This window comes from Hippocampus bargibanti, linkage group LG20 (genome assembly GCF_051943395.1).
Source record: "Hippocampus bargibanti isolate YZ-2025 linkage group LG20, ASM5194339v1, whole genome shotgun sequence".
In the NCBI taxonomy this organism is placed as follows: domain Eukaryota; kingdom Metazoa; phylum Chordata; class Actinopteri; order Syngnathiformes; family Syngnathidae; genus Hippocampus; species Hippocampus bargibanti.
Window position 1 is genome coordinate 1,257,862 of NC_142753.1, and position 17,719 is coordinate 1,275,580.

General features: G+C 44.2%; 1 protein-coding gene across 5 annotated transcripts in view; it reads right to left on the minus strand.

Moving 5' to 3' along the window:
- The window catches only part of LOC148882588 (uncharacterized), a 27,075-nt gene extending 15,031 nt beyond the window's left edge, over positions 1-12,044 (minus strand). For 2 of the 5 annotated variants that reach the window (XM_089023070.1, XM_089023069.1), the window contains exons 1-2: positions 11,620-12,044; positions 9,510-10,517 (exon numbers count right to left, since the gene is read on the minus strand). In XM_089023070.1, the coding sequence (XP_088879196.1) occupies positions 9,510-10,517; positions 11,620-11,746 (1,135 nt within the window). In that variant the 5' untranslated portion in view covers positions 11,747-12,044. Of the gene's footprint in view, positions 1-7,897; positions 10,518-11,619 lie in introns of those variants that run through there. The other 3 variants (XM_089023072.1, XM_089023071.1, XM_089023068.1) reach the window with 3 other exon arrangements.
- Between the last annotated feature and the right edge of the window lie 5,675 nt (positions 12,045-17,719).

Genomic DNA, 17,719 nt, shown 5'->3' on the forward strand with positions numbered 1-17,719 from the left:
TGAGAAATATTCCAACAGCATCTTAAATGCGACTCATCTTGTCTTCCAAAAAACGTCTAAGTCATCATGCAAATTGAATTATTCTCAACCACCATCCTGGCTATGTTTGCGAATTGTTGTGGCTCACATCATCTGCATAAAAAGCAGAATGAAAAAAATGTGCCATCATATTTTGCAAATCAACCTCGTACTCTTCAAATCAATTTATCCACTGGGAAACTAATGAAGGTAAATCCAATCAAATCCAATTTGTTATCGTAATCAAATTCAATATGTATATCGCATGTTTGAATCATCTGTCCTTTGACTTCAGGGGAATGACAATTGTCAGGTCAAAACAAGGGTAATGATCATTTCAAGATCACTATTTTAATAAATCTATAAACTTTTCTTTTACAAAAAGTCCCACGATTTTAACTGGTGAATCTCTATTAAGTAATTAATCACCAGCGAATCTAGCAACATTTACCATGTCAATTTATTCCAGTTTGATATGAATGTTCATCAATCAGTCTAATTTGTCTGCCTATTTAATTTACTTCGATTCAACTGGACGGTATTCATCAAAGAGTTATGGGAAAAATTGTGTTATGTCATTCATGAGGACGTCGAGCGGAGACGAAAGTTTCCTTGCTGCATCCGCTGGCATCCTGGCCGCGGGATGTGGCATGGTTGGGCAGGTTTTCCGATGAGACGAGATAGTCATCTGGATGGCCCCCATGAGTCCTCTTGGAATGACATGGCTCTTTCTCCAGGGCAGTCTCTCGCCCTGAGAGAACTGAGCGGTAGACTACATGCAGGCAGGAACAATGTTTTTGCACAACACGTTTGCGAATGTTAACGTGTCCGCCTCATTTTTTATTTATTTATTTTTCTCTCTCGGAGGTTACAACATCTACCCATTCGGAATAGAACCAATTAGCCAATCCTAGAATGCGGCTGTGAATCTTGAAAACATTTTTTCCAGGTGTCTCCAAAAACTGTTTTCAACTCCATCATGTTGATCATATTCACAGACGTCCCCAGAGGATGACCAGATGGATACAATGGAGCAGAAGGTCTTTATTTGCTCCTGGCACTGTCCCCACAGGGGTGCTGCCTGTGGGGAGGGGCTGCCCCCCCACGAGTATCTCCCCCACCCACCTGAGCCCAATACCCCAGGCTTGCCTTTTGTCTTTTAAAAAAATGGCCTTCCCTCCAGCCACCTGGTCGTTCGCATGAATTGTCAGAAGTGCTATCAGTGCAGGCGCTCCACCATGGTTCCAGTCATTCAGCCCAACACAGACACAAAGCACAGCCATCACTCTCTTTGTCATTGGCAAGTCACACACACACATATACATACACACATAGAGATACATACACATACACACATAGAAATACATACACACAGAGAGATACACACACACAGAGATACATACACACACATAGAAATACACAAAGACACACAGCTTCTCCAAAATGGCCCTCCTCTACCGGCCCCCAAAAACTCCTGAAACCTCGGACCACCACATGGCATGCAGTGATGATGAATGTACTAATGTTGATGCATGCATTAATGTTACGGAAGATCCACGATCTATCGCAGCTGCATTTAAACCAAAAAAAGAACACATAATCGTCCAGATGAAGAAATTAATCTCCCCCTGGCCCTCGCGCGTTACCCCTGGTCTTATGAACCCTTGTCTGCCAGGCGCACGGTATCTGACTCATTAGACCTCTTCAGAATTGACCTTTTTCTTCAAACATATGGAAACTGATATTCCCATTCTCCAAGGTCTAAATTAGCTAAATATGCCAGTTATTCTGAACTTGGACCTTGGCTATGCCTGCCTCAGGAGCCATGTAATTTTATTGTTGACGTTTTTCAAAAGCGCTGCAAAATTTGGGGTATTATGTCCTTATTTTCATTATAGCTTTCCAGAGGTTGATCATATAGCATTGAAAGTGGTACCAAATGAAGGCTAATAAAATTTTCTTGAATATGGTGGTAAGCACAATAAAACACATGAACACCAGTATAAATATTAGCTAATTTTAATGCACAAACAGCTGGGCCACGACAAAAAAATCAGTTTGGTAGTATGATAGCACTGCACTGACACGTATATTCCATAAGAAATTGTCAGATGGGATGTTACTAATGCATGTATTATCACTTGTTCAATGTGGCTTTTTTGAAACTGTCATTTTTTTTCCTCCAGCTTCTTTGCTCTGGGTCAGTTGTGATCTGAGTTGCAAAGTCACTCATTAGTTTCACACCTCTCTCAGCCACATCATTGGTCACTTTCACTGACCTCACAAACTTCTGTGTATTCCTGTAGCTGTCATTGTCTTCCCAGGTGTCAGCAGGAGTAGTGAGCCAGTCACATTTCACTCAAAGAGCATCAAATCTACCAGCGGTGGTTGTATTTTAGTTCCTTGGAAAACATGAGCATCTTCATACAGTAAATGTTCCCGGCTTGGCCCAGTGGATAGCTCTGCCACCTCTCTGTAATCTGCCCTCAGACTTGCTTCCTCAAGGAAATTGCTTAAGACTGTAATTGTGTTTGTCTTCTTCTGTTTCAAGTCTTGTTCAACTAGGCCCAGAACTCTTGGGCAGTCCTTAACCAACTTGTCTCACTTCTCTTTTCATTGCTGAACATTGGGTTGAAAGGACTCTTGACCTTGCTAAACACAGCCTCCCATACACTTCCAATTATTACCTCTGATATATGATGGCGACAAGCGAAGTAGAATACCTTTCTTGCCTAGTTTTTCTTCAATATGCATCGCTGCACCCTTGTTGATGTCACTGTTGCTTGCTGTGGTATCAAATACCAAGCCTACAATGTTGTCTGTGAGACCCCATGTTTCTATCAGTTCCAATGTAGCATTACACTGTTGGATTCCTGTGGAACATTCTATGAAGGGCACACCAAGCAGCTTCCCTTCTTCATACTGTGGAGTACCAGAGACAAGCACTGCAAGACTTTCCACTGGATATCTTTCACCAAGAACATCCCGTAGAAGTTTTCCATCCCAGTGTAGTGTGCAGTAATCTGGCGGACTTTCCTTGAAGTTATTCATATAACTGGCACAAGTTATGACGAGTGTTTATCCTATTTCGTCTTGTAGTAGAGGCTGATAGAACAAAGTCATCAAGATCTGCGCCTCCTGCCTTCAACACTGCAGACACCAGCCATGTTTCTGTAGTGTGACAACCGATCTGCAGTGCTACAAATCTCTTCACTGGTCATAACTGAGTGTGGAAAGTGTAAGGTTATCGCACTTGGTTTTGATGAACAGCTTGGTGTTGTCTCTGTGTATTCTGAACCCTCAATAGTACCAGAGCCATGACTGTTATCTGGGTCTTCATCACTTGAAATGTTCCCAACTTCTGCTGCTGCAGCAGTCACTGATGATAACATTCTCTCTTCTCTTTCTTCTCGGAAGCTTTTCTCTCTTGTCACGTCCGCTCGAGGAGTGGTGACAGAACTCGAGGGACGACGGGAAGTAGTCAGGGTTGGATCCGAAATACACGGTGGAGACAGTGATTCAATAAGAGTGTTTACTGAGACACATAAGGCAAAACAGGAAATCAGGCAATGAGGAGAACAGCGAAACAGACCTGCGTGCGGCTGGGTGACGGGGAACTTCAGAGAATACACCGGCGCAGACCAAACGGTAAGGGTGGCTTTTATAGCCAGAAGGCACAATTAAGGAAATGAGGAACAGGTGAGTGAGTCCGGAGAGCAGGGAGGGGAGGGGCCCGCTCCAGGAGCAGAGGAGGATGAGACAGGAGGGGAGGGGCACGCTCCTGGCGCAGAGGAGGATGTGAAATCTCTAGACTTCTTCTCAAACACCTTATCATGACCTGACGTGTGCCAGACGAGTGGTCTGTTGGTCCAAGTAGAAATTGACGTCCTCTTCCTCGGTCTCCTTTGTGAGCAGCCTGTTGCTTCTTATCTTCTCCACAACATCCTTTGTTCCAATATCACATAACTTGTCTCAGTCCTTCAGAAAGTTAGCTCGTATATATACGAGGCGGAGGACACCCTGATTTGGTTGCCAGCCAATCGCAGGGCACACAAAGACAACAACAGTCACTCTCACACTCACACCGAGGGACAATTTGGAGTGGTCAATCTGCCTGCCATGCATGTTTTTGGAGTGTGGGAGGAAACCGGAGGACCCGGAGAAAACCCACGCGGGTCCGGGGAGAACATGCAAACTCCACACAGGGAGGCCGGACCAGGATGCGAACCGGCGACCTCTGCACTGTGAAGCCGGTGTGCTGACTACCGGGCCGCCCTCTTTTATTTATATATATATATATGGATGTGTGTATATATATATATATATATATATATATATATATATATATATATGTGTGTATATATATATGTATATGTATATATATATGTATATATACGTAGATATATGTATATATATATGTATATATATGTATATATATATATATATATGTATATGTATATATATGTATATATATATGTATATATATGTAGATATATATATATATATATATATATATATATATATATATATATATATATATATATATATATATATATATATATAGATGTATATATACGTATATATATGTGTATATATATATATATATATATATATATATATATATATATATATATATATATATATATATATATATATATATATATATTAGTAAAGTAAAGTCTCGTTATATCGATATTCAAGGGAGTTCGAAAAAATATCGATATAACCGGGACTATCGATATATCCGACCCTGTTTGCATGGAATTTTCTCCGTGCGTGCATAGAAATAGTATCGATATAACCGGGACTATCGATATATCCGATATCGATATAACGAGACTTTACTGTGTATATATATATATATATATATATATATATATATATATATATATATATATATACAGTAAAGTCTCGTTATATCGATAGTACCGCTTATTACAATACTATTTTCATTTCCCTTACAATCATGCCGTGCGCTAACATGACGGGTACTGATAAATTACAACTTATTGTTATCGGGAAATCAAAAAAACCAAGGTGCCGACAAAGACATTGCGACATTCCCAAGCGCATCAGATGCGGATATCGCAGCAGAGGTCAAAGACAAGTATGCCACAGGAGATTCCCGTGATGATGATGATGACGATGAAGAAGAACCGACTGAATGCACACCTTTTGCAACATCGACAAAAGCGTTGCAAGGTGCTGCGGACATGCGATCTTTCTTTGAATCCGTAGAAAATGCATCTGTTTTTTTAGAAACGTTAAACAAGATGGAAGTGTTTATATTAAAATATAAAAATGGGAAGCAGAAGAAGATTGATGACTTAGATAAATAGTATACATACGTACTAATTGCAGTGTTATGTACATGTACTGTTATATGAATGCAAGCGTTGCAATAATGTTTGTTGTTTTGTCTGCTGAAGCGTGATGATTTTGAAAATGACTGTACATTCCATGCTGTGCATTAAAGGGCAACTGACATCAGAAAAAGGTTTTATAGCATCTACAATACCCAAAACACGCAGTATAATAAAACACCAATAAAAATGACTTCACGTCACGCCAAGACGTCTTGCATTGCTGGAGAATCCAAAAAATGGCTTCAGATTCGGAGAATATGCTTTCTTGTTACACATCCATTCATGGATATGATTCAAATACAGAAGAGAAAGAGTAAAGCATACATGTTTGCAATCGATTAAAGATTTACTGTATACTGTATCCTATAGAGCCTGGGGGCCCTCTACTGGCGGCTTCAGGATGCAACACGGTTCTCAGACAAATAGCTGTTTGGTACGTCACAGCTGCGCGCCGGCATTCTATTCAGGCACTCTCGAACTGTCACGTAAGTTATGTAAACGTTGCAGTTTTGGTTTTTCATCCATACACATATATATATATATATATATATATATATATATATATATATATATATATATATATATATATATATATATATCCCGTACCGCTTATTCCTCATTAGGGTCGCGGGGGTTGCTGGAGTCTATCTCAGCTGTCTTCGGGCACGAGGCGGGGGACACCCTGAATTGGTTGCCAGCCAATCGCAGGGCACACAAAGACATACAAGTCACTCTCACACTCACTCCTAGGGACAATTTGGAGTGGTCAATCTGCCTGCCATGCATGTTTATATATATATATATATATATATATATATATATATATATATATATATATATATATACACACACATATATATATATATATATATATATATATACACACATGTATATATATATATGTATATATACGTATATATATGTATATATATGTGTGTATATATATATATATATATATATATGTGTGTGTGTGTGTATATATATATATATATATATATATACGTATATATATATTAGCTCGTATATATATGTATATATATCTATATATATACAGTAAAGTCTCGTTATATCGATATTCAAGGGAGTCCGAAAAAAATATTGATATAACCGGGACTATCGATATATCCGACCCTGTTTGCATGGAATTTTCTCCGTGCGTGCATAGAAATAGTATCGATATAACCGGGACTATCGATATATCCGATATCGATATAACGAGACTTTACTGTGTATATATATATATATATATATACAGTAAAGTCTCGTTATATCGATAGTACCGCTTATTACAATACTATTTTCATTTCCCTTGCACATTTCTAGTCTTTTTATGTAGAATTCGTACCGCTTAGTACAATACCCGGTTATTACGATAATCCGGTTATTACGGTGCTACTTTTCATCCCCCGTCGGCCATTTTTGTTGTTTATATCGATATATCGATCGCGCCATTGGTCGACTTGGTCACGTGAGCCGCCATCGGTCGCGCCATTGGTCGACTTGGTCACGTGAGCCGACATCGGTCGCGCTATTGGTCGACTTGGCCGTGTGACTTTGTCACGTGACACGCCATCGGTTGCAGCATTGGTCGACTTGGTCACGTGTCTTGGTTACGTGACCAGCTCTCGCGAGCAGACGCCATTTTCAGACGGCAGCTCGTGTGTCTTCAACATATACGGACAACATATACAACGCTGACGAAACTGGTTTGTTTTACAAGCTGCAGCCAGAGAAATCCTACGTCTACAAGGATGAGGATTGCCGCTTATTCCTCATTAGGGTCGCGGGGGTTGCTGGAGCCTATCTCAGCTGTCTTCGGGCACGAGGCGGGGGACACCCTGAATTGGTTGCCAGCCAATCGCAGGGCACACAAAGACATACAACAGTCACTCTCACACTCACTCCTAGGGACAATTTGGAGTGGTCAATCTGCCTGCCATGCATGTTTATATATATATATATATATATATATATATATATATATTGCTGGCAACCAATTCAGGGGTCCCCCGCCTCGTGCCCGAAGACAGCTGAGATAGGCTCCAGCAACCCCCGCGACCCTAATGAGGAATAAGCGGTACGGAAAATTATATATAAATATATATATACAGTAACAGTAACGTCTCGTTATATCGATATCGGTTATATCGATAGTCCCGCTTATTACGATACTGTTTCTATGCACGCAAGGAGAAAATTACATGCACGCAGGGTCGGATATATCGATAGTCCCGGTTATATCGATATTTTTCTGACTCCCGAGAATATCGATATAACAAGACTTTACTGTATATATATATATATATATATATATATATATATATATATATATATATATATATATATATATATATATAGACAGTGAGACCTCAACTTAGAAACACCTTATCTTACAAAGTTTTCGTCTTACAAACGTAAAATTTATGAAAATTAAACCTTATAATAAGCACTATTTTCATAATACACACCCACCACTGCTGGCGGAGTGATCTTCGACGGAAGCAAACGACCGAACAGCACCAGAGGTTAAGTTACCAACAGTCCATATGGAAGGTGACTCTCCTTCCATAAGCCATCAATGACCATCAAAAAGGTAAATAAAACTTTATTTTACAGCAGTTTATTTCTTTAATTACAGACCTCATGTAATGTGCCTCTCTCTCCAAACAGCAATTCCCTTTGACCTTCGACCTCCAACGCCATTCCATCAAGCCATAAATGACCATCACAAATGTAAATAAAGTGACTTCATGATACAATGCAGTGTATTTCTTTCATTACAATACAATAGCACATTTATTATACATGGAATAAGGTATGTTGTGTGTAGTTTTTTAGGCTTATTTAGTTGGAAAGTATATTTTATGGAAACCCGGGTACGGATTATTCCCATTTTAATGGTTTCCTATCCTTACTATACAGTATGTAGTAATTTTTTTCATCCATTTATATGCAGTCATTTTTTTCGGGCAACATTTTATTTTTATAATTGACGATTAAACACATTTAACAACACGTAGGGTGTTGTACAGTCAACGACTATACAGGGGGGGGGAGTTGAAAATGAGTGGGGGAAAAACTACATTTAATAACCATTACTAAAAGCCGAAAAAAGATTATTTCAGTGTTCCAAGGGGGAAAAAACAATGTCAATAAATTACAATCAGCCTGATAAAGCCTGCTCTGATGAGTTTCTCACCAGTATCAGTTCTTGAGTGTCTTTTTAGGAGTGCCATTACAGAAAATCTTTGGCCACAAGCAGAGAATGAAAAGGGTTTCTCACCAGTGTGGATTCTTGTGTGGCTAATTACAGTAAATGGATCTCCTGAGAGAATTCGTTGCCACAAACTGGCCAGGAAAAAGGTTTCTCAGCAGTGAGGGTTCTCACGTGCACTTTTAAGCGACGCTTTCTAAAGAAACGTTGACCACATTCTTAACAGGCAAAATTCTCAGCAGTGTGGATTTGTTTGTGGCCAATTAAAGAGCCCTTGTGAGAGAATCCTTTGCCACAAACTGAACAGGAAAAAGGTTTCTCACCGGTGTGGGTTCTTGTGTGGCGAATTAAATTGCCCTTATGAGAGAATCTTTGCCCACACACCAAGCAGGAAAAAGGTTTCTCACCGGTGTGGGTTCTTGTGTGGCGAATTAAATTGCCCTTATGAGGGAATCTTTGCCCACACACTAAGCAGGGAAAAGGTTTCTCTCTGGTGTGGGTTCTCATGTGCGCTTTTAAGTGATTCTTCCTTGCGAATGTTTGACCACAATCTGAACAGACAAAATGTTTCTCACCAGTGTGGATTTTTGTGTGGTTAATTAAATGGCCCTTGTCAGAGAATCTTTGGCCGCAATCTGTACAGGGAAAAGGTTTCTCACCAGTGTGGATTCTTGTGTGGCGAATTAAATGGCTCTTCTGAGAGAATCTTTGCCCACACACTAAGCAGGGAAAGGGTTTCTCACCAGTGTGTGTTCTTGCATGGCTAATTAAATGGCCCTTCTTCGAGAATTCTTTGCCACAAACTGAGCAGGCAAAATATTTCTCACCAGCGTGGGTGCTTGTGTGGCTAATTAAGTTTTGCTTCTCAGAGAATCTTTGCTCACACACTAAGCAGGCAAAAGGTTTCTCACCGGTGTGGGTTCTTGTGTGACGAATTAAGGTTTGTTTCCAAGAGAATCGTTGACCACAATCTGAACAGGAAAAAGTCTTCTCACCAGTGTGGATTATCGTGTGCGCTTTTAAGTGATGTTTCCTTGAGAATCTTTGACTACAACTTGAACAGGAAAAAGGTTTCTCACCAGTATGGGTTCTTGTGTGGCAAACTAAATGGCCCTTCTCAGAGAATCCTTTGCCACAAACTGAACAGGAAAAAGGTTTCTCGCCGGTATGGGTTCTTGTGTGGCTAATTAAATGGCACTTGTCAGAGAATCCTTTGCCACAAACTGAACAGGAAAAAGGTTTCTCAACAGTGTGGGTTCTTGTGTGGCGAATTAAGCTTTGCTTCTCATAGAATCTTTGGCCACAATCTGAACAGGAAAAAGGTTTCTCACCAGTGTGGGTTCTTGCATGGCTAATTAAATGGCCCTTCTCAGAGAATCCTTTGCCACAAACTGAACAGGAAAAAGGTCTCTCACCAGTGTGGATTATTGTGTGCCTAATTAAACAGCTCTTCCGAGAGAATGTTTGCCCACACACTAAGCAGGGAAAAGGTTTCTCACCAGTGTGGGTTCTTGTGTGGCTAATTAAATGGTCCTTCCGAGAGAATCCTTTGCCACAAACTGAGCAGGCAAAAGGTTTCTCCACGGTATGAGTTCTTGTGTGGCTAATTAAAGAGCCCTTATGAGAGAATCTTTGCCCACACACTAAGCAGGGAAAAGGTTTTTCCACGGTGTGGGTTCTCGCATGCTTTTTCAAATGACTCTGATCAGTAAACGTTTTGCCACACAGAGAAGATTTGCAGGGTTTGTTGTCAGTATGACATGTAAGATCACGGTCAGACTCTTCATCTTGATCATCATCATTTGATGATCTGTTGTCATCATTTTTGGTGCGATGGTGCTCTGGCTCCTCCTCTATTTTAATGTCGCGGCCGTTTTCTTCCTTCTTCAGCTGCGCAGGACCAGCATCTTCGCTGATGTCTGCATGAGACAAAAAGACAGACACAAATGCAATTATGGTGAAAGTTACTCAGAGATAAATTACTCAGAGATAAGTCACTCAAAATGTGAAATGAACAGCATCACATTCGTGGTGGATTTTTTTCTTTCTTGAATTTATTTTATACATGGTTATAATTTCATTATTTTTTCATCGTTGGTTATTTGTGAAAAGACTTGATGCCAATGTGTATGTTCAGATCATGAAGGAGGCACTGAGAAAAGTGCTGCTTTTTCCAGACGTGCTGCTTTTTTCGTGGAAACACAATCTCTTTCTCTATTTGTCTCAGCATGCACACTTCCCCCAGCCACACACATTCACATGCACAGCTTTTCCCACCCGCGTGCATTCTCAGCCGAAGGGCTTCACACCCGTATGCGTCTAGTGTGCAAGAACTTCTTGAATTAGAACATTTTGCTGAACACGAAGCATGTAAAGCTGTTTCCGTCCTTGTACGTCTGGATGTGATGGTCCAAACTGTTCAACCAAGCCTACGATGAGCATGCAAAAGTTGTTTGTGTTTTTTCTTTTTTTTTTGCGCGTATGAGTTCTCATGTGTCTTTTGGGCGAAATTCTTCGTGATCATAGTGCAGCCAAAGGGATTCTGAAAGGCGCTTGGAAATTAAATGTATTCTTATTCTCTACTGTGTGCGGTCATTTGTGCTTCATCAGGTTGAATCGCTGCCTCATGTGTACATCTCTGTCTATGCTACCCCCCCCCCCCCCACACACACACACACACACAAACAGGGAGGGAGAGAGACTGACTCACAGCAGCGAATGCTCCGTTTGGTCTATAGTCAGGCATCGCTAATCGAACAAGCAAATACGAGTTGCTCATATCATTACAACAGCCACTTCATGTCAGAATCGGTTTCGTCAGAAACAAAAGTACTGATGTGGCACATGTTTCGAGACTTTTGATTCTATAAATATGTGATGAGAGCTTTGTGCCTTTGCATTTGTGATTTGCGACAGGCATTGTATGTTGCTTATTTAAGCACGTGTGCACAAAAACAAAACAAATCACGAAGCCTGTTCAGAAAGACTTGAAAACAAGCGAGACGAGCAGTAAGAGCAAACCTAATCTGTGAAGAACAATTATTGGCTGCATCCTCCAAATGGCGTCCAGCAGTTGACGGTTTCCCTTGTGGTCCTCTTTTTCTTCATCAAGTTCCTTCTCGTCTTCTGGTGTCCTTCTTGCGTACATTGTTCACACGACAGTTACAAAATGTTTCCCTTCCGATCTCTGCGGAGCGATGCGTTGAGCATGAGGGCCTCTTTGTTAGCGGTTAGCAAAATCGGTTAAGCTAAACGGGGCCTAGAAAGTCCAACGTACACCGATACAACTTTAGGCCTCGAAAGTCCAATGTACACAGATGTTTTAACCGAGCAAGATAGTGGTGGGCGCTCCGAGTGAGCGTTTTGAGCACGTCACCGACAAATTCAGGAGAATTTGGACAATGGGTGTCGACCGCGTATTGGGCCGCAGTCCGAGCTTGCGTCAAGTCAGCAATTGTGAATACTCTGTATACCGGAAACTGTCCACAATGAACGCAGTTCACCACCTTCGAAATAAAAGCATTCTAAACCGTCAGCGGTTTGGATATAAAATAGTTAAAAAAATAATTCGGGCAACGACGCGTTCACCCATACAGAATGAAAACGGTCTCCGAATAGCACGAAGGTGAGGAGACAAAAAACGTCAACATAAACGCGCAATCAAAAATGACAATTTTATATCATTTAAAAAAAAAAAACTTTTCCCGCTACCAGACCAAGTCGAAGGCACACAAAACCACTCAAGTATCGAACAATGGGACCGTCGTTCTGATCCGATGTTACATTTCAAAATAAAATCATCCAAAACAATAAAATAAAAACAAACCATTGTTTGGAAAATTGAATCTGGAAATGGATGCTTTCGGGCTAAAATCTGCATACTATATATGGACGAGAGAGGGGGGGGAGATGGGAAAGTGGTGTCTTCTGACTGGATTCATTGACTTAAAAAAGCGAATGGTGGAAGACCGAACTGAACTCTGATTGGGACTTGCCGGATGTATCTCCTGTGTCATTGAGGACGTCCGAGGAACTTGTGGAATACGGCGTGGGACATTCATCCTTGAGTCCGCTGGGCTTCCCGACCCCCTGCTTTCACCACGAAATGGAAGTGGCTTTTGGCATAGCGATTAATTGTGCACCGTCAGGGTGAGTATTAAAGACCAAAACCCCTCGATGTTGCCTAATGAGATACTCACCTTGATTATTTTCCGGTGATGAACACTCTTAGCCCGTATACCCAATACTTTTTCCCAGTGAGTAAGTAGAGCGTCAGCCGGTTAACTTGTGGCGTCACCGGTGCGCACTGCGGCTTTGCTGTCTTTCAGAGACCCGCTCAGGATCGGACGGAGTTTCACAGCACGACTTGCTCGACTCCACGCCACGATCAAGCTCTGCGTGTCACCTGCCTGGGAGAGCAGACAACGAACCTACTTACAAATAAAGAGAAACATCAAACTCTTTATTGGCGAGCCAGCCAGGAGGATTTTTTTTCCTCCTCCTCAGCCCAATCAACTCTCCTCATGGAAAGAGACCAGATTTCCGCCGTCTCCCTCAAACTTCCCCCCCTTGGCACGACAACATGGACCACCCGACTCCACCTTGCAGGAATTGGCCGCCCTCACCGACAAAGTTGCGGAGGCGTACGCGGGCCAGTCCTACCGTTCCAGCCATGCAGCATCCTCCGACGCCACGGCCCTCGACTGATGCTCTCCAACTGCTCGTCGATGAGATGCGTGCCCTGCGAACTGAAATCCGGGAACGCAGCGACAGTCGAGAACGCCACCACAATCGCGGACGCGGCCCCATTCGAGAGCGCAGCCCAAGCCGCAACCGGAACCCATCCAGCGCAGACCTCGACCTGCGCTGGTACCACCAATACTGGGGCGACCGGGCCAAACGATGCAGCGAGCCGTGCAAGAGGTCGGGAAACGGCCCAGCCAGGGAGTGAACACGGCTTCCCACTCGCCTGGTGCCTCCACAACCAGCCACATCATTTATGTCCGCGACCGCACATCGAGAAGACGATTCATGGTGGACTCGGCTGCTGACATCAGCGTTCTTCCCCCTTCTCCTGCAGAGCACCGGAACCCAGACGCTGGAGTGTCCCTGCAAGCTGCCAACCGCACCACCATCAAGACGTATAGCCAACGGTTTCTCAACCTCGACTTCGGCCTAAGTCGCTCCTTCCCTTTCATCTTCACCATTACCGATGTCCCTCACCCCATCCTTGGCGCGAAATTCCTGCACAAGTTTGACCTGTCCATCAACATCCGCAGGAATATGTTGACTGATGAGACGACCGGCCTGTCCGTGCACGGTAGGACGGCCAACCCTGCGCTTCTTCATCTCTCGCACGTCCCATCTCCTTCATCTTCTCCATTTCTCACGCTCCTTCGATGATTCCCCGACCTGACCAACCCCAGTTGGACAACCCTACCTGCCCCTGACGTTGTTCACCACATTGTGACCACTGCTCCCGCAAAGTTTCAACACTTACGCCGCCTTGCCTCGGCGAAACAACGGATCTCTGAAGCCGAATTCAACCACATGCTTTACCTCGGTATTATCTGTCCATTGGACAGCAAATGGGCCTCCCCGCTGCACATGGTCCCCAAGGCGGGCGACTGGCGTCCCTGCGGTGACTACCGAGCGCTGAATTTCATCACCGTTCCTGACCCCTACCCTCTTCCTCACATCCACGACTGTGTGTCCTTCCTCCACGGACAAACAGTGTTCCCCACCGTCGATCTGGTAAGTGCCTACCACCAGATCCCTGTCGCTAAAGAGGATGTTTCGAAGACGGCCGCCACCACCCCATTTGGCTCGTTCTAGTTCCTCCGCATGCCATTCAGCCTCCGGAACGCCTCTCAGACTTTTCAACGCTTCATTGACTCTGTCCTGCGCGGTCTTGACTTCAGCTGTGCCTACATCAATGACATCCTCATCGCCAGGGACTCCCAAGAACACCTGCAGCACCTGGAAACAGTCTTCAAGCGTCTGGACGAGCAAAGCCTGCTCGTCAACTCAAACAAGTGTGTTTTTGGCCAGCCCAAGATCAAGTCCCTTTGCCACCTAGTCGATGGCAGAAGAGTACGCCCTCTACCCAACAAGGTATAGGCCATCCGTCCCAAACCCGAGACGGTAACCCAATTACGACGATTCCTCGGGATGGTAAACTTCTACCGGCGCTTCATCCCGAAATGTGCCGAGGCTGCCCTGCCACTATAAACTCGCTGACGGGCAACAAGAAGAAGCACGTTCCCGTCGACCACTCCTCCGAGCAATTGAAGGCTTTTCAACGGCTGAAGGATCTCGTTGACGATCCAACACTACTGGCTCACGCAAGCCCCGATGGTCAGTTGTCTCTCATGGTTGACACCGCCACGATTGCAATCGGTGCGGTTCTCCACGACAGCCTCAACGGTGACTCTCGACCCATCGCCTTCTTCTCCAAGGCGAACACCGGTACTCCACCTTTGGCCGTGGACTACTTGGCGTCTACCTCAGCGTGAAGCACTTCCGGCACTTCGAGTGTGGCCGAGTCATCATACATACCGACCACAAGCCACTCCTCTCCGCCATCCTCTCGGCATCAACAAAGTACCTGGAGCGAGAAGTTCGCACTTGGACTACCTCTCGCAATTTGACCTTGAGTTTCGCCAGGGGGCTCAAAACGAGGTCGCAGACGCCCTTTCTCGAGTTGAGATCAACGCAATCAAGTTTCCCGACTGTCTTGACTACGACGAGATGGCAACAGCCCAGGTACGAGAAGGTCTGGCCGACTATGCCAACAACCCCAACATCATCGCTGTCCCTCTCCCTAACTCTGGCTGCACAATCTTGTGCGTCCAGTCCAACGGCGTCCCTCAACCACTGGTTCCCGACTCCCTCCGGCGAAAGGTGTTCGACTCGTCTTTCTCATCCTGGAATTCGTGGCACGACCAACTTGCTGGCGAAAAGGTTTTCCTGGAAGGGACTGCAGAGAGACATGCGAGACTGGGTGCGCGGCTGTCTACGGTGCCAACGCTCAAAGGTCCAGCGCCATACGAAGTCACCCGTGGGAATTTTTGACACGCCGGACGCCCGGTTCAGGCACATCCACATAGATATCGTAGGACCCCTTCCCCCATCCTGTGGTTTCCGGTACTTGTTGACTTGCGTTGACCGCTTCACCCGATGGTGCGAAGTCCTTCCCTTGTCCGACTGCGGGTCCAAAGCTGTTGTCGGTGCCTTCCTCCAACACTGGGTCGCCGGTATTGGATCACCGAAGACCATCACCACCGATCGTGGAGCACTATTTGGCAAGCTGTGCAAGTTTCTAGGATGTGAACAAAACTGGACAACCGCCTAACACCCAGCTGCTAATGGCATGGTTGAGCGCCTCCATCGCCAACTGAAGGCCCCCCTGATGTCTTCCAACAATGCCGAACACTGGGTGGATAACCTGCCTCTGGTGTTGCTGGACATCCGCTCCACGCTAAAGCCGACATCAACTCGACTCTAGCTCCGATGGAGTCGAGTTGATGGAGTCGAGTTTACAACTGCCTGGTGAGCTACTCAACCCGACCGACCCTACGACTGTCGACGTCAATGATCTGCTCACCCGCCTCCGGCAGTTTGCACTGGCTCAGCGGCCCCGGCCGCCGCGAACATCGTACCAACCGACGCACATGGATCCCGCACTCCAAACATGTGCACATGCCTTCCTGCGGTGTGATCGGGTACGCAAGCCCCTCCAGCCCCCTTACAATGGCCCGTAACCCGTCCTCTCCCGCCGTGAGAAGACGTTCCGGATTCAAATCAATGGCCGCGAGGATACAGTCTCCATCGACTGACTTAAACCGGCATTCGAAGAGCACACGTTGCCGTGCTCCCAAACATCGACGTCGGCCACCCCCCAACAACGCCCCCCATGTCCGGTGATGGACCTTCTTTGTGCCTGGCCTCGCCGTGTGGCTGAACGACCCGGAGCATTTTAGACCATATTTGCTCGAACCATCATGATCCTTCTCCATGTATCATTATCAATCACAATTCCACACAACACGCATTCCAATAGAATGCCATCCATCACTAATATGATTTTTGTCTCTCTCTTTTCCTGATATAAAATGTAAAATTCTAACTCACGTTACCCTCTGAAATCCAAAAACCGATACTTTGGGACTTTTCCGGACCCAACCCGCATTTCCCTCTGTACAAAAATGCAGTCTGTGTCTGTGTCAAAATAATTTTGGCAGTTTTCTAGCCTTCTGGCACTTCTCTTGCTTACAACCATATGGCCATAATATGCTAAATTTTGGCAATTTTCTTGCCTTGCGGCACTTCTCTTGCTTACAACCATATGGCCATAATATGCTAAATTTGCCCTTCGCCCAATCTTTATATTTTAATAACGTTTTAATTCAGACAGCATCTCTTTCAGAATAAGGTTATTCACCTCGTTTAATAAACACAATTATATCATTAATTCATCAACGTTATTTCGGCACCTCAGATCGAAGGCAGTTTGATTTTGAATGTCCAAGTAGGACTGACCACATTCCAACACTTGGTCCGTCAGAAACAAGCGTGTTGTCAACTTTTATACATTCGGGGCGCCCCAAAATACTGCCTGAGAGTTGTGGCACGAAACGCGCATTGCGCTACCTTTTTCCCCCTTTTTTATTGCTTCTATGAATTTGATCCAGTTCTTCAACACATAGGGCGGACTCTATAACTGGGTTCGTTTAGTAGGACAGCAATTGAAATTTACATTTGTGGTTTCTCCTTCTTCAACCCCAGATTGGGTGAGGAGAACTTGCATATTGCATCCACAAAAGTCGGCTGTTTGAATCCCACTGTATATTACATGAATTACGACACATTATCGCAATTCCAATCACACTCAGACGCACTCACCGACGAAAACAGCTGGCGCTTCACTCACAGACAGTCAAGCTCACACAGGCGCACACAGGCACCGACACAAGGGTGATCAGTCCTTGTGTATTTTCAGATTTTTCCTCTGTTTGCCAATAACATGCCTCATGCTAGCAATAGCCTTCTCGAGTAACATGCTGGCAACAACCTTCTCACACATCCGCTGTAAATTAGCTTTTTTGCACTCCAGCAATGT